Source organism: Thamnophis sirtalis, unplaced genomic scaffold, assembly GCF_051295495.1.
Source record: "Thamnophis sirtalis isolate CommonGarterSnake01/CBP01778 unplaced genomic scaffold, rThaSir2_p1.2 scaffold_1, whole genome shotgun sequence".
Lineage (NCBI taxonomy): Eukaryota > Metazoa > Chordata > Lepidosauria > Squamata > Natricidae > Thamnophis > Thamnophis sirtalis.
This window is the reverse complement of record NW_028261381.1, coordinates 20,400,065-20,423,457: the sequence shown is the minus strand read 5'-3', so window position 1 is coordinate 20,423,457 and position 23,393 is coordinate 20,400,065. Positions and strand designations below refer to the sequence as shown.

The following is a 23,393-nucleotide window of genomic DNA, read 5'->3' as shown; positions in this document are numbered from 1 at the left end:
TGGAAAAAAGCTGTGAATATAAGTAAATCAGGCAATTTCCTGTATATGCATCTACCCCTTCTACTATTCATACAGTAAAGACTTTTCCCAGTCCTTGTTCTGTGAAAGTTGCTGAACAGTGAAAAGGTTATAAAATAAAATCAGAAGCATGAATATTCCTGATGCTGCAAATGAGAAAAGCTATAAGGCTATCTCAGCTGGAAAAATAATAACAATATATAGCAAATTGATCATAAAGATCAATGAGCAAAACAAGTCAAAGTTGGTATTTATGTTTTTTTCACTCTATATTTAAACAGAAGTCCAGTAATATAAAAAAGTAAGCACTAAATTGAAAGCGGAGAGACAACATTTTTATAAAGTAACTGTTTACTTATGACAGTAATAAAAAAATGCCAGAATTATGTAAGGCAATCGAAAGTTATTTGAATAATAGAGAAATATTATCTGTGTGCCTCTGCTGTCATTCTCTTAGCTTTGAGAAGCAGTATAAGGAGAAAACCATAGCTTTTAAATAATACAATTATAATATATATTCTATAATATTATAATAATTGAGTTATCATAAAGGATAGCTGAATATATTATTAAAATGCTTGCTTATAACCACTGTTAATCTGAATTTCCAGCTCTTAAATATTATAGATTAGCAAAATGATTGCTTGGAGTACATGGGAGGCATCATATACTGTATATCCTGAGCGCCCCTGAGTGAAATCATAGAATTTATTCCTGTTCAGAGATAACATCCAGTAATAATAATTCACAGGCAGTACTTAAGGACGTTTAAAGCCCCTAACAACATATGATTCACTCAACAACTACACTTATTAATTTAACAACTATGGCAAAAATGCAGGGGTGAAATTCAGCAGGTTCTGACCAGTTCTGAAGAACCAGTAGCGGAAATTTTGACTAGTTCGGAGAACTGGCAAATACTACCTCTGGCTGGCCCCAGAGTGGGGTGGGAATGGAGATTTTGCAGTATCCTTCCCCTGCCACGCCCACCAAGCCACGCCCACATAACCGGGAGTAAAAAAAAAAGTGCATTTCACCACTGCAAAAATGGTCATAAAATTGGAATGACTCAGTTAATTGTCTTGTTTACCAGCAGAAATTCTGGTCTCAATTGTGGTCAAAAATCGAGGACTATCTGTACAAAGTTCTATTTATATTTTGTTTTCACTTTTTGGTGTATAATCTTATTTTTATATTAAAGGTAAACGTAAAGGTTCCCCTCGCACATATGTGCTAGTCTTTCCCGACTCTAGGGGGCGGTGCTCATCTCCATTTCAAAGCCGAAGAGCCAGCGCTGTCCAAAGACATCTCCCTGGTCATGTGTAGATGACTAGACAATGAAGGCGCACGGAAGGTTGTTACCTTCCCACCAAAGGTGGTTCCTATTTTTCTACTTGCATTTTTACATGCTTTTGAACTGCTAGGTTGGCAGAAGCTGGGACAAGTAATGGGAATTCACTATGTTACGCAGCACTAGGGATTTGAACTGCCGACCTGCTGACCTTTCTAATCGACAAGCTCAGTGTCTTGGCCACTGAGTAAACAATAATGGCTGCCATTATGGAAGCAGGGGAAATATCCAGATTAAGCATACTTTTTGAAATCTTCCATAGGAAGAGTCCTTGTCCTCGTAGTGGAAAATGTCTTCCTTTTCCCTCCTTTCCTTTCTTAACCCGTTGTGTGACTCCAGTGTTGACAGTCATCAAAGACTTCAACACTACGTGGTCTGGTATTTAGCTCAGGATCAAGTGAGTCAGACAAAGAAAACTACATGTATCTGGCCTACATCAATTAATATAGTGACAGCTCTCATACAGCTTCAGATGTACAGATAATATTTATGAACTTCACAGATCCTTAGCTGCTTTTATTTTCCTTTTCCTTTTTGCATATTTAAAACATAATAGTGCATATAGCAATAGCAATAGCAGTTAGACTTATATACCGCTTCATAGGGCTTTCAGCCCTCTCTAAGCGGTTTTACAGAGTCAGCATATTGCCCCCAACAATCCGGGTCCTCATTTTACCCACCTCGGAAGGATGGAAGGCTGAGTCAACCCTGAGCCGGTGAGATTTGAACAGCCGAACTGCTGAACTGCAGTCAGCTGAAGTAGCCTGCAGTGCTGCATTTAACCACTGCGCCACCTCGGCTCATATGAACTGGGCCTCGAACCAACAAAGCCCAAGTGCACATTTTAATATCTTACCACAAGAATCTGAGATTTGAAAGGCCAGATTCTCTTTGCTGTTGAGAGAGATGGGAGACAGAAAGGGAAGCAAGAAAAAAAATATTCTAAAAGCCACAGCATTGCCTACAGGGCATTAGATGAATTCTAGCGCACCATAACCCTTTCTTCAATTTGCATTAATACTGGTGTTATATGACACACTGCTCAGCTATAATTCAAACTATATAGAGGATGCTAGATTGCAGAAGGCAAAACTGGCTCCACAATACTATATTGCAGTAATAAAGTCATTGATTATTATATACGGAGGTGATTACCTTGTTCAACTTCATTTTGTGCAGGACGTTATAAACATATATAAAAATATAATTAAACGCCATTAAAAAGCAAAGCAAAAACTGAAAATGGCAGCAACTAATTAACACACACGCAGCCGAAAAAGTGTGTGTGTGTGTGTGTGTGTGTATGTATGTGTGTGTGTGTGTGTGTGTGTGTATATATATATATATATATATATATATATATATATATATATATATATATATATATATATATATATATATATATATATATATATATATATATATATATATATATATATATATATATATATATATATATATATATATATATACACACACACACACATACACATAAGTAAGAAAGCAAAGGACCTGCCAGTAGCATAATCTCAGATAACATCATTGATTAAACCACATAATTTTCATTCCAGACAACTGTAGTTCAAACTGTACCGATACATTATTTGTAGCTCAGGGTTGAATTGCAGAATCCTTGGTGCTCTCTGAGCTTGGCTGTTTTCTTGCAGATGTTTCATTATCGAACAAGGTAATATCATCAGTGCCTTGATGATGTCACTTGGTTTGGTAATGAAACATCTGCAAAAAAAAAAAAGCAGAGGTATACTTATTCACGTGACTATGTATTATCTTTATCAAATATACATCAAAAGTTTCAACATTTTGCAGCTCAAACAAAAATAAAAACTAAATGCTATTGCTAATTAATGCATCCAAGTAATGGATGAATCAGAATGGAATGGATTTAAAAATTATTTTTTCCCCAGAAACATTCCTTTCTTTTTTGCTCAAAGGAACTCATAAGCTGTAAGCGTCTTAGTTACTACTAAATTCCAGTTTATTCTGCGGCTAAGGGCTGATAAAGAAAGCAAATCTCCATGGCTTGATTCTCTAATATTGGTCAACATATAAGTAACTATGTTGTATTTTTTCTGATTTATTTACTACTCCTAGCCAGAGGTGGTAGTTCTACCAGTTTGGACTGGATCACCCGAACCGGTAGCGGAAATTGCGAGTGACCCGACTTTATGGCATCCCATTTAGGCCATTTTTTCCGCCAAAAGCATGCGCTCACATTTGCGAACCGGGAAGGAAGGTAAGTGTATACCCCCCCCCCTTGCTCCTAGCAATATCATTTGGATGGTTAGCTGAGTTCTATATTTTATTATTTCTCTGTTAAACAATAAACACTTTCTCTTTTATAACCATATTCATACCAATTTTGTATAAATGTACAAATATCCTTCTCTGTGCACCAGATATATTAAGATATATTGTAATCATTTTCACAGGGATAATATATCATAGGGAATCACATGTACTATACTTATACAGTATTCCCCCCCGAATACTGTGCACTAAAATATTTATGTATATTTATAAGTATGTAAATATATTTACATATTTTAATAAGCATTTATATCATGTCAACCCTGAACTACAGATAGTCTCATTATGACCAAGTAAGTTCCATTACAAGCAGAACCAGTGCTACAATTTAGGTCCATCCCCCAGCTCCTCTAGACCCCCTATCTATGACACCATTGCCTCTGTTCTGGACGACACAGAGCTTTGCTGCTCAACCTACAAGCATAATTATTCAAAGCGGTATCAATAGAGGGGGGAAAAGGGAGGGGGAACATACCCCATGCACCCCACATACCCTTACCTAACAGCTGCTCCCGCAACCCTAGCCACTGTGCTACTTCTGTCATGCTAATGGCCGTCGCAAAAAGAGCGGCAGGCCCAGCGACACGCCTCACGCCTCAGTGAGGCGGGATTGTGGAGAAGGCAGGACTGCGGAGAAGTCGCTGGCTAGAGGCAGAGCCAGCGTGGTTAAATTGTAAAGAGGGCCACATGAAACTAAACACAGAGAGAACTGATGTTTGTAAAGCAGCTATGATTGGAAAGATATTTATTGAAGCAGTGTCTCTTGCGGAAGCCTCGTGGAATCCTTGCCCTGAACAGTTCTTGATGCCGTCAAAACCACTTTAGAAATCCATCTTTCGGAGACACTGGGGAAAGTTTTCCTTCTTGCCTTCTTCTGATAACATGCTCGTTATTGCTTACTTGTAGCAATACTACAAGTACGCCTTACTTTAAGGCGTATGAACTCAGACTCTATTTACAACCTAAGCCTGCTGCTTTAACTGCCATTGATTACAGTTAAGTGTTTCTGGTTGCAAAGCCGGGACAAGTGAGAGAATTAGTACCGTAGTTACTGCCTGCTCTGTCAGCACCTGTATATTGACCTACCCTGGAAGGTAGCTCATTGTTATTTTTCTTTTTCTAGTGTTTGCGTTTGACAGATCGGACTGAGGCTTGCACTTTTGAATTAGATAAACAAGTTGAGATGAGCTTGATCAATTTGGCATAATCACCTCAACCTCGGTGGAACTTTATCTGCTCAACTTGGCAATCCTCTTCCTTCGTGAAATAAAGACAGTTGCTAAGTTGCAAACTCTGGTCAACTCTAAGAGACCTGGGCTATCCTGAACCACAGAGTTGACTGCAAAAAAAAAGGGGGGGGGGATGACTTGAGCCAAGAAGAATGAGTCTTCCTGCTCACTTCAGTCAAATATGGTCCTGTGCTATAAGAGTGGCGCCAAGAGTTTTGGCAGCGTGACTATTACTATGAGATAAACCCAGAAGCATAACAGAGCACACAGCACATAGAGTCTTTATACAATTAACAGTGGTTTACATACAAACATAAATGTGGTAAATAAAATTGATGAGAGCTAAATAGCTTGAAATAGATTCTATACTAGTCTCCCTTTATTTATTTATTTATCAGCACAAATGCAACACAAAAATGGTTTTCTGCCTGGAAGGCTCCTAGGGTGCAGCTGAAAGGCAAAAGGGAAGCAGTATGATCCCTCCAATATTTGGGCATACCAGGTGCTTTGACATCTCTCTCTCTCTCTCTCTCTCTCTCTCTCTTTCTCTCTCTCTCTCTCTCTCTCACACACACACACACACAAACCTGTGGGCGTGGCTTTGTGGATGTGCCAGGGGAAGGATACTGCAAAATCCCCCATTCCCACCCTACTCTGGGGCAGCCAGTGGTGCATATGCTGGTTCTCCGAACTACTCAAAATTTCCACTGCCGGTTCTCCAGAACCTATTAGAACCTGCTGGATTTCACCCCTGACATATAGATTTGTGTGGACCTCCCATCAGAGTCTTAAAAGGGTTATACCATAGCTGCAATGAATCAGCCTCATTGCATCAGCCACGCCTAACATTGCATCAGCTTACACCTTACACCTTACAACCAAGCATCTTTGATATGACTTCTACTCTGTATTCACCATTGAATCAACAAAAACATTTCTTCAGAGCTCTCATTTTTAATGGACTGAAGCAAAACAAAATGACTGCTGCTCCTTCCAACATTAAGTCGCTGCTCATGTGAAAACATTATTCTGATCTCAATTTACATGGAAACTGAATTGTTTTGAATATTGTGCTTCTGATAATCCTGGATGTAGTCTTATTGCTCTACTTCTTAACATGGAGCAAGGGTGACACCTAGTGGCCAAACCAGCGCTTGAATTTTAAAATGTTCCAGACATCATCTAAAATAAATAATTTATTTTAAAAATCGAAGGAGCAGCGGGAAATAAAGCATTTATATTAATATCCCACCATTTAGTTTATCAAAATTACATAGTTTGAATCAATATATTAAAAATTCTATTTCCGAGTATCATTGTTAATTTAGAAAGTAGTATACAAATGTGGTATGAAAACAACTTCTGAGTAGGTACAGTGTACATGGTTTACTTTTTGAATTCAACAGAGGGACCAAAATATATTTCTGATCCATTGCACATCACATGTTGCCTGATTTCCATAATTACTTCTCCGCAAAGTGATGGGAAATTATGAAATTTCCAAATATTCTAGGCAGTGCAAAGTTGGAAAAGGCTGACATACTTTTTTTTTTTCCCAATCAAGCAAAATCCTCCAAATGAAAGCTTTATATAATGGGTTCATTTCTCTGCCAAGCAATTTCTTTATTTTAAAATTCTCCAACTGCTTAGTCCATGCCTTTTTATTTTATTTTATCTATATTAGTTTACAATTAATGGCCAGTTTTGCATCTGCTTAGTCCGTTGGTTAGTGCTTGCCTCTGTGAAACATTAATAGCAGATCTCTCTCCACTGCATTTTGAGAATATGAAAATTAGAAAGTTTCTACTCACTCAGTGTCCAATTAAAAAAAAAAAAAGTCCAAAATCCAGATTAATGTATCTGTTGCTTCACTAAAATGTTTCTGGGCAATACAAATTTAGATGACCCTGAGATGGTAACAAAGAGAAACAGAAACATCTCATTGTGAGGGCTCCTTGATGCTCTCTGAGCTTGATTGTTTTCTTGCAGATATTTCATTATCTAAACTAGGCAACATCATCAGTGCATTTCAACCCTAAAAACATTCTCCTTTATTGACATCTCAATGTTGACAACCTAGAGCTCTGATAGCAATAGCAATAGCAGTTAGACTTATATACCGCTTCATAGGGCTTTCAGCCCTCTCTAAGTGGTTTACAGAGTCAGCATATTGCCCCCAACAACAATCCGGGTCCTCATTTTACCCACCTCGGAAGGATGGAAGGCTGAGTCAACCCTGAGCCGGTGAGATTTGAACAGCCGAACTGCAGAACTGCAGTCAGCTGAAGTATCCTGCAGTGCTGCATTTAACCACTGCGCCACCTCCGGCGAACCTATGGCATGTGTGGCCAAAGTGGCACACGAATCCATGTCACCCGGCACATGCGGCCTTTCCTGATGGTCTTCTGAGTTTCTGGTGTGCATGCACGTGCAATGGTCAGCAGTCCTTTGTTTGGCAGTGCCAAAAACCAGCCAGCTGATCATCAGGCGCACATGCACACTAGAACCCGGAAGTTCGGCATTTCCAGAGCATGGCCCTGAGGAGCACGGGTGCGTGCATGACATTCCCGTGTGACCTTTTTGGCACTCAGTGCCAAAAAGGTTCGCCATCACTGACCTAGAGGTTTTGTAAATCTTTGCAGTCAAGATAAGGTATGCTTATTCATACCATACTTGAGGGAAATCTTAATCTTTCCTCTCCAAGCTCCGAACATCCATAGTCCACACTTGCATATAGCTAGAGGTTAAGTTAAAATATTTCTGTTGGTGCTAGTAAAGGTTGATCCACACATGGTAAATCTATGGTTCCCCAGTTGTTGAAGAACTACAGCTTCCAGCATCCCCAGGAACCATGGTGATTGATGAAGGATGCAGAAACTGTACTTCAATAACCTCTGGAGGGCTATTTGTTTCATGATCACATAAGCAGCATTCTACTTCCTTATCATAATATTATGGAAGGTTAGCCTGCCCTATTTGCAGTAGGCAAAGTGATATTGCTAAGGGGCAGCAGTTAGATGATGATCTGAAAGAGGCAAGCAGGGTCAAGCCTGGTTAGCACTTCTATAGGAAATAGCAACTCAAATACTTTGGCCACCAACTCAAATACTTTGGCCACCTAATGAGAAGGAAGGACTCACTGGAGAAGAGCCTAATGCTGGGGAAGACTGAGGGCAAAAGAAGAAGGGGACGACAGAGAATACGACTTCGCAACAAGAAGGAAATAGCAAATCTGGGAAGTGAAAAAGAAGAAAGAGTAGCAAATCTATTATTTATGGCTGCCAAGGAAACTATTCAAATGGGTCTGGTATCAATAGGAGCCGAGCTTCACTCAAAGCAAAAAAATATATTACAGAGTGTTAGGTGTGACAAAAGTTTCTTGTAGAAGGAAAAAATAATAATAATAAAAAAAAAATTCAAAGAAAAGTGTCTTTTAATTTGATGCTCCTTTTAAAACAGACTCTGGGCATCAAATATACAGTATCCTTGTACAAACATGAAAGGTACTCAACATCAAAGAAACATTTCTGCCGCTAAGACTAAGTGGAGCGACGGATTTCTTTGTTGACTGTACTTTACAGGGTAGACTACACGAACACTGGGTAAAATAATTGGTTAGGGATGAAGATCGACTGCTTAGCCAATAGTTTTGTTTTCTTTCCATTTGGGAAAGAAGAGGAAAGGATGAGTTGTTTTCTCCCAGCAACTAGTCTAAACAAAACCTCAATATAAACTTGAACTACATTGGAGGACATGGCATAAATGTGATTGTTTGAGTAGCTGGATTTGCAACAAAGGAAAACTCTTTCAGCTCTTGACTTCTTTTTTCAGGCAGAATAATGGCATGACATCTTGTGAATATCAAAACAATTTTGCTCTTTTCCATGGGCGTTACATGATTTGGATCTCCTGCATATAAAAAAGTACACCTGCATTAGTGGAAAGATTGCAGGGGGCAGAAAGAGTGTGAGAAATACATTTAGCATGATTGTGGCACAGTTAGATGCATGTAGGCATAAGTGTTTTATATATACGTATATTGAATGTATGCTCTTGGAACAAGATGTATTGATTAGAAGCATTGACTTGTATATATGGCATTTTAGTTAAGGATTGTCTCTATGCAAACACTGTATGAATTCATTCATCCCAATTCATTCTTTTGCTGCCTTTTCATGTAATAGAAAATACGACTCCATTTGTCCATATTGATCTTTAGACGGATTGTTTCCTTCCAGAGCAAAAATAATACCTCTATGACAGAAAAATGCACAAGCTCTTTCTTCATTCTTATCTTTTCATCACTCTCTTTTCTAATACAAATAGTAACATTCTCTGCTGACACTACACAGTTCATCATTTGATGAAGTGGTGCTTCATTATGAAGCAGCTCTACCTGTTTTCAAGACCTGAGGAAAACAGCTTTATCCAAAACCATCTCTGGCTGCTACCTTCAAGTGTGGGTAAATTTGGAAGCAGAATTTGTATCTCTCTATTTGCCGTCAGATAACCAAGAGATGTAAGAGAAAAGGAAAGTTGCATCTTATCTCCATCTACTGCTACAAGAACTCAGTGTGTGATGTGATGAAATCACACCATTTTTTCTGCCCCTATCAATAATAGGCAATAGTTCAAAGAAAAAAATAGGAAGCCCTACAGGGTCATTGAAGCAGATCTAGTATTTTAGTAGCTGTCACCCACAAAGAGAATGTGACAGAAACAAAGCAAGGCATTCTCCGTGCTTCTTGTGATGTTTAATATTGTCTCAATAATTTTTGCTAAATTAATGTTATTAATATTCTTACTATGAAATAATCATATTAGAATTTATAATATACCCATGATGGTCATATATTCTGACAGTCTAAATCAGTGGTTCCCAACTTGGGGTCCAGCCCCACAGGGGAGCAATTTGATTTCTAATGGGGGCAATTTGAACCTTGTTTAAACCAAGATAATGGCCTTTTAGGATTCTTCCCCATGAGTACAGTTCACTTTTTGAGAAAAGTAAGAATTACATGTCACCAGCGGGAGGGGGGGGGGCACCAGGATATTACAGATGCTTAGGCGGGGCAAGGCCAAAAAAAGGTTGGGAACCAATGGTCTAAATGAAAGGTGACAGAAATGCAGAATATTTTTGCCTTCTGCTATGAACAATGCAATGATCTCATCTAATTTAGGCTCTTTCCAATCATTCTAAATTTGATAAGTTTTCTGTCAACTTTTAGGTGACAGCACTATGCTTTTCTTAAGAGATGGAATAGCAATAACGGAAAATCCATTACAAATAGCTGTGCAATGTATCATAGCAAGCTAAACCTGAAGAACAAAGCTAACCGGTTTCCACAATATGATACTGAACATATACCTACAATATATATAACAGATCATTTTGAAGTGCTGAACCTCAAAGTGATTGTTAAGGATGGATGTGAAAAAAGACTTCCAAAGACCAAGAAGCAAAAAGAAAGAAAAAATCACATGTCAGAACAGTGGATATTGCCAGGAAGAGAAGGAACCTAACACCAAGACATATAAACATCTCAGAAAGGAACTTAAAAAAGAATTTCAGAGAGCTGTTAGAAGAGACTACAAGCGGTACTACAATGACATTTCTGAATACATCAAGTATGGAAACAGACATGAGAAAAACAAAGGAATTCTTCCAAAAGATTTCCAAACTCAGAAAGAGATTCCAATCATAAATTCATAGACTAAAGCAGTGTTTCTCAACCTTGGCTACTTGAAGATGTCTGGACTTCAACTCCCAGAATTCCCCAGCCAGCAAATGCTGGCTGGGGAATTCTGGGAGTTGAAGTCCAGACATCTTCAAGTGGCCAAGGTTGAGAAACACTGGACTAAAGGCTGCCAATAGACAATAACCAAAGAAGATCAATTAAAATGGAGGGAATATACTGAAATACTACAGAGGTATGAATGTTTACGATGCCTTTGAAGATATTATCTACTTTACAAGGTACCCTAGCGTTAGAAGAAGTAGAGCCGAGATGGTACAGTGATTAGGGTGCAGTACTGCAGGCCACATCAGCTGACTGTTATCTGCAGTTCAGCGGATCTAATCTCACCGGCTCAAGGTTGACTCAGCCTTCCATCCTTCCGAGGTGGGTGAAATGAGGACCCAGACTGTGGGGGCGATATGCTGACTCTGTAAACCGCTTAGAGAGGGCTGAAAGCCCTATGAAGCGGTATATAAGTCTAACTGCTATTGCTATTGCTATAAGATCGGCACTCCAGTCATTACCAAGTACGAAACTACAGAAACTGCTGGAATACACACAGTAATATGGCAAGTAACATAAGAACAATCTATAAGGGTTTTAACCAAACAATGTTAGCAAATGCAGAGAACAATAACAAATTGGAAAAGGTCAGCCTGCAGAATGGTACTAAAGAAAGGAGACAGTTTGACAGTACTGTATTCTAAAATGTATATGCTGGCAAAATAATATTTAGGCTCATCCCATAGAGACTAGAGACCTACAGGGAAAAGGAGATGTTCAAGATGGTTTCAGAAAAGGCCAGAGAAAAAGAAACATTATGGTGATTTATGCTGCATAATTGACAGAAATAAAGAATACCAAAATTAAGTCAGAATATGCTTCATTGACTATAGAAAGGCTTTTGGTTGGGTTGACTATGCGAAGCTATGGAATGTGTTTTAAAAAATGGGGAATCCAGAATAACCTCATTTTCCTTATGAGAAACTCTTACACGAGGCAGGAAATCACATTATGGGTGGAACAAGATGAAACAGACTGGCTCCAGGTCAGCAAAGAAGTAAGAGAAGACAATATCTTCTCTCCTTATTTATTCCGCTTATAAGTTGAGTATATATTAAGAAAAGCTGGACTGAAACAAAATGTACCTTTAAAACTGGACGAAGAAACATCAATAACTGGTGCAATGCTGAATGACACTACTAAGATAGCTGAACATGCAAATAATCAGCAAACTCTAATAATGAAAATCAAGGATTCCAGTAAAAAAAAAATGGGACTAAGAAGGAATATAAGAAAGACCCAACTAATGAGGTGCCATCCAACTCTACAGCAAACTGTCTGGAGGCAGGCCGAGGGGGGGGGGGATTTTAATTCACTGAATTAAATTTAGATTAACCAGGCTTAAAATTGACAATGGAGATACTGAAGTGATGGATAGCTTCTGCCTTTAAGAATGAACAATTGATAATAAAGAAATCAGTAACAAAGAAACCCGCCTTTTAGGATCGACAATCAACACTGAAGAAATCAGGAGTCAAAAATATGCTGAAGATTAGCAATGAAGATCTAGAAAAAGATATTCAGATGCTAGGTCAAGGGTCAGCAACCTGCGGCTCTGAAGCCGCATGTGGCTCTTTCATCCCTCTGCTGCAGCTCCCTGTTGCCGGTCAGCTCCACAATTGATAGGGATTTCGGTTAGGACAGTGTTGTGGCCCAGCAGGAGTCGTTGGAGCTGCCACCAGACTCCGACAGCGAGGGGCCCTATGAGTCGGCCCTGGAGGATGTGGAGGACCCTGGACAGGGTTCCGACTCCAAGCAGGGCGCAGAGAGACTGGTTGGCCACCAGGTGGCACCTGAGCCTTGGATCAGTAGGGAGGAGACAAGAGAGAGTGATCCAGAAACCAACAGTGAGTTGTTCCAGGATGCACGCCATCAAAGAGCTACTCCGTCAAGAACATCTACGTAATTACAGGAGGTAATTACACTCAGCTGATGGTCATTAGGCTCCTCTCCAGACTATTAAACAGACTGCTTGTGCCACGCCCTTCTTGCAGAAGTCAATGCTTTGACTAAAGAGAAACAAACTTGGCAGGCTGGATTGCTGCCAGAGTTTGTCTGAATTGCTGCCAAGGTTTGTCAGTCTTGCTGTCACTTGGCTTTCAACCACCGAGAGTCTGGTCTTGTTATTAAAGGACATTCTCATTAAGCGTGTCTCGGCTTTTGTTACTGGATGGAGGAGGGGGTCAGAACAGACAGGTAGAGGAAAAAAGGACTATGCTAGAAGGAGACTCTACGGTGGGGGAATCGGACTTCTGGTCAACTTCAGGTTAGGACCTTTGTGGCTCTTTGAGTGTTTAAGGTTGCCGACCCCTGTGCTAGGATGTGTCTACCTGTAACTTAAGAGTATTGGACAGGCAATGGACTCAACAAAGTGCAAGTTGGATTAGAGGAGGCAGGATAGGAGTGTTGATGCTTTTGAACTTTGATGTTAAAGAAAATTCCTGAGACTACTGTGGATAACTAAGGAAACAAAGGTATTATAGAATAATCAATTCAGAGTTCTCATTCAAGGCTAAAATAACCAGGTCAAATTATTGTGATACATTGTGCAAATCGCACCATTGTGTTACATTGAGGATGTCTTATTCAAGAGTCTCAAACTTCATAATATTGTGGCACGGTAAATATTAAATTAAACTGTGTAACATCCCCTCCCTCTTGTGCATAACAAGAGGTGTGGGTATTCACACTAAAAAGTTTAATGGGAGTTAGGAATCAGTAATATATTTATATTTGCTGAAATATTTAAAAGGCTACTTTTATTTGCATTTCTGATAGCCTGGCCATCTTTAGCTTTCGTTAATCGCCCAAATGTTTCCATTTTAAAAGACTAGAATTTAAAATAATATGTAAAATAATTGAACCCTAACATGTAATTTTTTTATAAACACATGCATATATATTTTAAAAAATAATGTTAAGATCTTTTGCTTTATTTCTACAATATAGCATGAAGGGGGATTTTTTTTTTAACTGATGCAAATCTCTGGAGCTGTACAACAAATTGCTGAAATGTACATTACATGCGGAACAACAATATCCAAAATGTTTCATCATATTTGTGTTGAATGTTATTTCAACAAATGGAAAATGACTTTTGAAGCTGTGATTAATTAAAACTCCTATTGATTATAGCTTTATTTTGTGTTTGGGCTTAGCAAAGGTCAGAAGCACCTAACCAGAAATATATTATTACATATTGAACCAAAGATGAATAAAACAAGTGGTTCGGTATTTTGTATCATAAGATTCTCCTGAGTATTATTTGCCCTACAAAAATGAATACAAACTATAAATAAAGCAAATCATCCATGAATTATTAATTTGTTACATACACATCATTCCCAGCTGCACAATTTAGATAAGCATTTTTTTTCACTTAACTGTAAATACTTAAGAAATGGAACTGTTTGCATATTTTCCTTGGAAATGGACTCGGTTGAAATTTAAGACAAAATTAACAGAATTTTAACACGGCATTTACTTTTTTTGAAATAATCTTACAAAGCTAGTCTGTATATAATAGTCAGTTTGTCTAGATCAGTGATGGCTAACCTTTTTGTCGTTGCGTGCCGAAAGTGCGCATGTGCGCAACAGCACACGTGCATGCATGCCCGCACCCATAATGCAATGTGTTCCCCGCTCCCTGCGTATGCGGGCATGACCCCCCCCTGTGCTCCCCCTGCGCATGCGTGCAATGACCCTCCCCCGCCCCATTTTGGGCCTAGTAGGCCTCCCTGCAGCCTCCTGTGACCAAAAACAGGCCACGGGGGGGGGCACAACACCACCCCACATATGCACATGCGTCTCCCACATGGGCCCTGTCCCCATACATGCATGGTAGAGACCCAAAAATCAGCTGGCCGGTGGGAAGCATGCATGCATGGGAGGTGGAGCTGGGCTGGGGCAACAGCTTGCGTGTCCACAGAGAGGGCTCTGTGTGCCACCTGTGGCACGTGTGCCATAGGTTTGCCATCACAGGTCTAGATGTTGGTCTAGTATGAGATATCACTTAAAACAGTGCTTTATGCTAGAGCCAGAATTCATGACCTAAAACATGGCCTGAATTACCACACTCTACCAAATAAAGACTGAAAGAATTCTATCTATCTGGTTTGTTGGTTATCTGAAGTACAATATCCATATTCAACAACCATAGAACCATAAACCACGTGTATCTATGGGGCAGAGAGTGGTATTGCCTCCAAGAATTGGCAACAATCCTAAACTTGTTATTTCTTGTCTTGCATATTACTTTGTGCATGGAATTTTCTTTCTGGATTTCTAGTTATTTCACTTTAAGAAAATGTGGATTTTTTTTAACGTCCTGTTTTCTGGCTTCATTATTGTCTTTCATTTCATTTCCCTTCTATCTTCTCCTAGCCAGTAAGATTCCTTCCCAACTCCATTCTCTCATTATAGAACAAGGGTCTCCAACTTTGGCAACTTTAAGACTTATGGACTTCAACGCCCAGAACTCTGTCTTAACTCAAGTCTTAAAGTTGCCAAGGTTGGAGAGTCCTGTTATGGAGTGTCACTGAGATCATGATCTTTGAAAACATTTATTTTGCATATATATTTTTACTATAGTACTTTGCACACATTTGGCACTTCCATCGATATTACAAATATGACGATTAGTCACTGTAACGGAATGGTCAATTACTGTATATACTCGAGTATAAGCCTAGTTTTTCAGCCCACTTTTTGGGCTGAAAAAAGCCGCCTCGGCTTATACTCGAGTCAGTGAAAAATTTGCCCGAAATGGAGGAGAAAAAGGGGCGGGGCCATGCCGCTGGGTGACACTCGTGAATGGCCCAGTGCCCCTGTGAGTTTCCCCTCCCTCTGTGTCAGTTTGCCGCGCAGCGCGCACCGCACCATCCCCCCTCCTCACGTTCTAATGTAATGCAGGGCTGTCTTACGATTCCCCTTCCTCCCCCTCCTGCCGCTCTGCAACGATGTCCCACCTCCTCCTTGTTATGGCAAGCAGCCACATAGCGATGTCCCACCTCCTCTGGTACAGTGATCCAATGATAGGAATCACTGTGCCGTGTGTCATAGGAGGCAGGACATCGCTCCTGCGGCTGCACAGGACATCATCATCACAGCGGGACATCAGCATCATGAGGTGAGTGAAGTATTTCATTGAATACACCGCTAGTTTACTGTTTTTCTTTGAAATAAATATTCAAAAACATTATTGGTATCTATTTTTATTTTTGAAATTTACCGGTAGCTGCTGCATTTCCCACCCTAGGCTTATACTCGAGTCAATAACTTTTCCAGTTTTTTGTGGTAAAATTAGGTGCCTCGGCTTATATTCGGGTCGGCCTATACTCGAGTATATACGGTAGATAAAATTCCTAGACCATATCAAACTAGGATGACCAAGCTATAATCCACAGGCCACTTACGATTTCCAGTTCCCAATCTGCAGCCTTCCATCAAGTTGCCCCAAATTATAGCAATACTTATGATTGTTCTCACCACAAATTGTAGCATTTATCACTAAATAAAACGTTAAAATGGAGGTACTACATCAAGAAATTCACACATTGCATGTAACCATAGTGTTTGGATGTCATTAATTTCAAAATACCGCAACCCTCAGGTCAAAGGTTTAGAGTACTCCTCGTCAATGCTATAATTTGGTTTGTTTGATTTAATTTGCTTGTGGCAGGGTGTTTATTTTTTATTACTGAACAAATGTATACCTCACCTTTCTGCTTATATAAGCACTCTAATTGCCTTACAATATCAATTCAGTCCCTATGGTTTGTAAACCATAATTTATTCATTGTATTGAATGATCTCTGCCAAAAGTGGCTTACTCAACAAATCTCAATAACTGAGCACACCATGACCAACCAGGGCTAAAGACAATATGTGATCCAGTGGTGGGTTGCCAATTTTCTTACTACCAGTTCTGACGCGCTGCCCCGCACATGCACAGAAGCATCCCGGTGGGTGGGCAGAGCCTCCCGCTGCCGCTACTACCAGTTCGCCCGATATGGGCCAAACCGGGAGCAAACCACCTCTGATGTGATCCCAGTAAAAGTGAAAAAGCAAAGAGAGAAAGTTAGATTGTGTTTATGGAGGGAGGAATGCAGAGCCAAAAACATAAAACACAGAAAATCCTGACAAGAGTAATCATTTGATCACAAACATTTCAAAAACAACTGAAGAAACAAAATAGTAACCAAAGAATTGAATCCGCAGTCAACCTTGAAAAATTAGAATTAATTTCTATTACAGATTCAAATGTATTTTTGTTATTTTTTTTGCTAAAATAAGTGAAATATGTTACCTTAAATTTGTCAAGCTCTGCCTTTGAACATGTTGCATGATAAGACAGCACCTGATCCAGAACAAATGGGGGGGGAGAAATGGTCACAGGTGAGAACCTAAAAAGTTACAATCAACTTAAACCAGGGATGTCAAACTCAAGGGTGCTTAAATCTGGCCCACAGGGTCAGTCTGGAAATAGCAAAAGACCGGCCCACAGTGCCTCTGAAAGTCAAAAGGGGGAAGGGGGGGCAGGGAGAGCACATTTTGGCTGGCAGGTGCTGCAGAAGGTTGTTCAGGTTGAAAACAGAGCATGGATCATTTTGGCTGGCAGGGTGCTGCAGGAGGTGTCCATCCTGTCCTTACCCCTGACCAGCTTGCCCACAGAGGAGAACTACAATGCTGATCTTGCCCTTGAAGAAATCCAATTTGACACCCCTGACTTAAGCCATCAACAAAGTGAATATTATAATGGTTTATTAGTACCTCTGCAATATATATTACCCCGTTTTCCCCAAAATAAGACCTCCCCAGATAATAACCCCAATCTGGCTTTTAAGCGCATGCACTAAAATAAAACCTCCCCCCAAAATAAGCCCACCCCAAAAATATTGCAACACTGCAACAGCCATGAGGTAACCACATTTGCCTCCTGCACCTCAAAAATAATAAGACCACCCCAAAAATAAGGCCAAGTGCTTATAAGACCTTGTCTTATTTTTGGAGAAACACAATATCCATGAAACTACTTACCACAGTGAACCAAATTTTAAAGAAAACTAGAATGCCCATGGTTCTACTTCTAGATCAATGCACTTTCACTACAGCTACTCATACTACAGCTACTTCAGGTTTTAGGCCTCGTTTTCAATTAATAAACAACAGAGTAATTTAAATTATTTTTGATCCTGGCAGTAGTATCAACCAGCACTGCACAGAGACATAATTGTCCTAGAAAAAGTACCCTGAAAATCTGAGGGGCTGCCGAGAGGCACCAAACGTTTTCTGTTTTTTACAAGTCTTTAAAATGTTCCCTAATAGTCTCTTTTTAGAAGTTGAATTAAATGACTTAGTGATGTATGTAAACTACTGATACCAAATTAAAAAATTAGCTAACAGTCTAAAAGAGTATTTTTAAAAACCCTAAATTGGTCTCACTTTGAAGAAATAAAACTGTTGATAAATAATGAGCTATTGATTTAGATATTTCACATGGCACAATGTATAAACCTGGGTCTTTTTTCCTTCTGTTTCTTGAGTCTTTTTCTGTAAACAAAAAGATTGTTTTCTTCACTTGTTTAATAGAGAGGAAGTCAAAGTTCAGTATACATAACTTATTTATTTTATTTTGTTTCTGTTTTCAATATTTTTTTTCCAATCTGCTCTTTCTCTTCATTTTCTGTATGCTATGTCCCTACACAGCACAGCAATTCAGTACTTGTATATGTATCGGCATTGTTGCCTTCCTACTGACCCCTTTCCAATTATATACAGCATCCTTTGAATCATAAAAAGCTTTTTAAAAAAATACCTGATTTTTCAATAATACTTACATCAAGAGCCACAGACTGCTTTGCCCAGGACTTTTTCACTTGGTCATACATTATAGTATTATTGATGCCCAAGCCACAAAATATAACAAAAGCCTAAAAAAAAAGGTATAGCTTTAATATACGTGATTTCAAAATTTAATAATACTGAATGGAATAAAGAAAGCAACGTTCTTGTTACTAGGATGCGCATGAAATAAAAAAGAAAATATTGTGTGAGCTCAGAACAAAACAGTCCCACTTGAAATGCTATTGTGTTCCAGTCCTAGGAAACATTGAAAACAATGTTCTTCCTTCTCAGAACTATACAAATACATACAGCGGCAGTTTATGCAGATATTGGCTTGTCAACTTGCATAAAGATCAGCTAGCCAAACTTTATTTTTTTTGTTGCCCCCAAAGTGTGAAAGAAATTTGAAATTTCCTATATAGGTTGCAGGGATTCTTGTCCAGGGGGAGTGCTGACTTTTCCCCTATTTATTGTGAGTTTTCTTGCAGATGCTCAGCAACTGACATCGCAATTCTTATTTTTCAGTTTCAAGATGTGGTTATCTTTCCTGGCAGCCTTGCAATAGCTGGCTTGCAAATATATGAATGAAGAAACAATATGCTCCTCCATACTGGAATGAGAAAAAGAAAGAAAGAAAGAAAGAAAGAAAGAAAGAAAGAAAGAAAGAAAGAAAGAAAGAAAGAAAGAAAGAAAGAAAGAAAGAGGGAGGGAGGGAGGGAGGGAGGGAGGGAGGGAGGGAGGGAGGGAGGGAAGGAAGGAAGGAAGGAAGGAAGGAAAGAAAGAAGGAAGGAAGGAAAGAAAGATGGAAGGAAAGAAAGATGGAAGGAAAGAAAGATGGAAGAGAGAGAGAGAGAGAGAGAGAGAGAGAAGACAAGTACCGCTGTGCAGGGAAGAAATTTTATAAGGAAAATACCAAATTGCTTTCCTACACATTGGTCCTTAAGTTTATCTTCTAAAATCTCAGCCGCTCAGAAAAAGAACAATGAGTCATGCATGTATGCTTGATTGGGGGGGGGGGGGTTAACCCCCCCTCTTTTTACTCCAAATACCAAAGGAACAAAAACTGTACACCGCAACATCTTTTTATAGCAAAATACATCATAGACTGCATCAATATTGCACAGGAACATGAACAGAGCGCAAGCCCTCAGCAAAATTCAACACTGAGCTGAAATCAACCAGTGCAGACTTTTTATATGAGTTGGGTGCCTTACAAGCTTTATAAATTATGGTTCATTGCATAGTAAGCCATAAGTTTACCATTGGATTTGATATTTTTATCCACTTACTTATTAGCCGATGACCCGGCGTTGCCCGGGTATTTATAGACATCGAAGCATTTGTGTGACAGGGAGCCTTTGAGGGGGGCCTTTCTTCCCCCTATTCCCATACCCATCATCCCTGCTCTCTCCCTTCACCCTCCCATGTGCTCCTCTTTCCCACCCTATGTACGATCCTGGCACATTGCCCCAAATCCATGAGCCGCTTCCCCAGACTTTTTATATGTATTGGGTGCCCTACAAGCTTAATAAATCATGGTTGGTTGCATAGTCAGCTGTTCTGACCCCCTCCTCCATCCAGTAACGAAAGCCGAGACAAGCTTAACTAGAATGTACTTTTAATAGCAAGAAGCCAAAATCTCGGTGGCTGAAAGCCAAGCAAACAACAGATAAGGACCTTGGCAGCAAGTCCGACAAACCTTGGCAGCAAGTCAGACAAACCTTAGCAACAATCCAGCCTGCCAAGTTAGTTACGTTCTCTTTAGTCAATGCGTTGACTTCTGCAAGAGGGGCGTGTGCACAAGCAGTCTTTTTTATAGTCTGGAGAGGAGCCTAATGACTACCAGCTGAGCGCAATTACCTCCTGTAATTGCGTAACTGTTCCTGATGCCTATTAGCTCTTCGAAGGCGTGCATCCAGGAACAACTCACTGCTGGCTTCTGGATCACTCTCCCTTGTCTCCTCCCCACTGGTCCAAGGCTCAGGTGTCACCTGATGGCCAACCAGTCTCTCTGCACCCTGCTCAGAGTCGGAACCCTGTCCAGAGTCCTCCACATCCTCCAGAGCCGACTCATAGGGCCCCTCGCTGTCGGAGTCAGGTGGCAGTTCCAACGGCTCCTGCTGGGCCACAACAGTCAGCCATATGTTTAGACTGGATTTGGTCTTTTTTATCCACATTGAGTCCTTCCCAAGGACCTAAGATAAGCAGATATTGTTGAATAATGTTAAAGGTATCATCACAGGATGTAAGCATTTCTAAATATATCTGCCTTTCTTATTATTGTTTGTTGCATGGTCAGCCAGCTGTTCAGACTAGATTTGGCATTTTGTATATTATTCTATACTGTACATGTGCAATATAAAATCATAGCTTCCAGTTCTGGTGTTGGCCTTCATAAGGAGTGGGTCTTTAACAAGATCCCAGGTTGTTACAATACAGTATATTGGCATAGTATATGTGTATAATGAAGGGACGCGGTGACTCAGTGGCTAAGGCACTGAGCTTGTCAATCAGAAAGGTCAGCAGTTCAGCGGTTCGAACCACTAGTGCTGCGTAATGGAGTGAGTTCCCGTTACTTGTCCCAGCTTCTGCCAGCCTAGCAGTTCGAAAGCATGTAAAAATGCAAGTAGAAAAATAGGAACCACCTTTGGTGGGAAGGTAACAGTGTTCTGTGAGCTTGTGGCATTTAGTCATGCTGGCCACATGACCACGGAGAGTCTTCAGACAGTGCTAGCTCTTCTGTTTTGAAACAGAGATGAGCACCGTCCAGAGGTGGGTTCTAGCCAGCGTTACTGCCAGTTCACTCGTGGGTGCACTTTGCGTGCGTGCTGGATGTGCTCTGTGAATGCATGCGCAGTTCAATAGAAATTGCTCTGCACATGCAAAGAACTCAAAAACAAGAGGGCGGCAGCGGTGATCGGGGATCCAGTTTGGAGGCATGGACCGCCTGGGTCACTGCAGGCCAGCATGCCACTAATGGTTCGGCTGAACTGGGCCAAACCCACCACTGGCACCGTCCCCTAGAGATGGGAACAACTAGCACATATGTGCGAGGGGAACCTTTACCTTTACCTATGTGTCTAACAAAGCAGTTTGGCTTATTATAATTGACAAATAGGAATTTTGTCAATTTTAAATTAACACATTTAAAAAAGTAAAATTGATTTATTTAATTTAATAGTTTAAATAATTTACATTTAATTAAATTTATTTTTTAAAATGGGAACATTATTATTATTGTTGTTGGTCACTACCTTCAGCCAGATGTTTAGATTGGATTTAGCATTTTTATCCACCTATCAAGTCGGTCCCAAGAACCTGTTGCTTGTTTGATGGGGTTAAAGGCATTGTCCCAGGATGTAAGCTGTCTCAGGATGTCAGCTGTCCCAGAAAACTCCCTTTCAAAATTGAATGACTGTGATTTTGTTAATGCTGATAATATTCAAGTAACATCTCAGATGCTTTAGGATTGCACCCAGGGGACTATTGCTACTATCTTTCCTTTCTTTTGCCACAGTTGTTCTACTCCTGTTTACAAGTCTTTGTATTTTATGATTGTTCTCAAGTTCTTTCTCTTCTATTCTGTTTTCTTCAGGTCCTTTATCCATTTTTTGTCTTTCTTATCAACAATTGATAAATCTGGGACATTATGTCACAGGTGCTTTTCTGATTGAATTCTAAAGTCTCCGAGCACTTTAGTCTCTTTGCTTTCCTTTATATGCGTTTCTACTCCATTGATTATGGATCTTTCAGAGAACCTTTAAAAACAAAGATGTAGTATATTTTTAAAGGTATCCCAAATTTAACAGAATCACAGAGTTGAAAGGGACCTTGGAGGTCTTCTAGTCCAACCCCCTGCTAAAGCAGGAAACCCTGTACCATTTCAAACAAGTGGCTGTCCAATCTCTTTTTAAAAAACCTCCAATCTTGGAGCATTCAAAACTTCTGGAGGCAAGTCATTCCACTGGTTAATTGTTCTGTCAGGAAATATCTCCTTAGTTCTAGGTTGCTTCTGTCTGCAATTAGTTTCCATCCATTGTTTCTTGTCTTGTCTTCAGATGCTTTGGAGATTAGGTTGATACCCCCCTTCTTTATAGCAGCCCCTCAAATATTGGAACACTGCTATCATGTCACCTCCTAGTTCTTCCTTTCACTAGACTAAACATACCCAATGGAAGTCACTCCATGCTCAATACTCAATTGGGTGGATAAATCAACAATGCTGCAACATAAGATTGCGGACCAAGCTTGTTGATCAAGCTAAGGTACATGGACCTTGGTTAAACCTATCCCTGCATCTTTGCTGCACTATCAGATTGATGCAAAATGCTGGAATTTTTTTCCAGCTACAGAATGGGAAAGTAGTATCTTCTGCAGAGAAACCAGGAATCAATCAGATTTATTCAACTTACTTAAGTTTCTATATCTCCAGCACACAAGAGTGTGCATAGTGCATACTACACCTGAATTTAAGAAAGCAATAGTATTAGTACTGTTTGCACTTACTCGTAGCGTCACTCTTTGGAGCATCTCTCACCTACAACAGTCAAACCCAGAATGGCTTTCTCGGTTCCTCCTGTGCTCCTAAGGGCTACTACTTCACACCAAAGCTCAGTCTCTCACATCATCCATTACAAATCCCTAGCAATGTATAGGCTCAAGCTGCAAAATTCAAAGTGAATTTTGAATTGCAGTAGGGGAAACAATTCCAATTGGAAGAAGCAAAACAAAATTCTGACTCTTCACAGACCATCCAGAAGACTGCTTTAAAAATAAAAAAGACACATTGTATTCCGTACTTGAAATAAACATTGCAAAGAG

At 39.8% G+C, this 23,393-nt stretch overlaps 1 protein-coding gene across 1 annotated transcript in view; it reads right to left on the bottom strand.

Moving 5' to 3' along the window:
• The window catches only part of PDE11A (phosphodiesterase 11A), a 162,600-nt gene that overhangs the window by 53,113 nt on the left and 86,094 nt on the right, over positions 1-23,393 (bottom strand). The window contains exons 9-10 of the mRNA XM_087708566.1: positions 18,566-18,658; positions 17,035-17,085 (exon numbers count right to left, since the gene is read on the bottom strand). Coding sequence (XP_087564692.1) covers positions 17,035-17,085; positions 18,566-18,658 — 144 coding nt within the window. The remainder of the gene's footprint in view (positions 1-17,034; positions 17,086-18,565; positions 18,659-23,393) is intronic.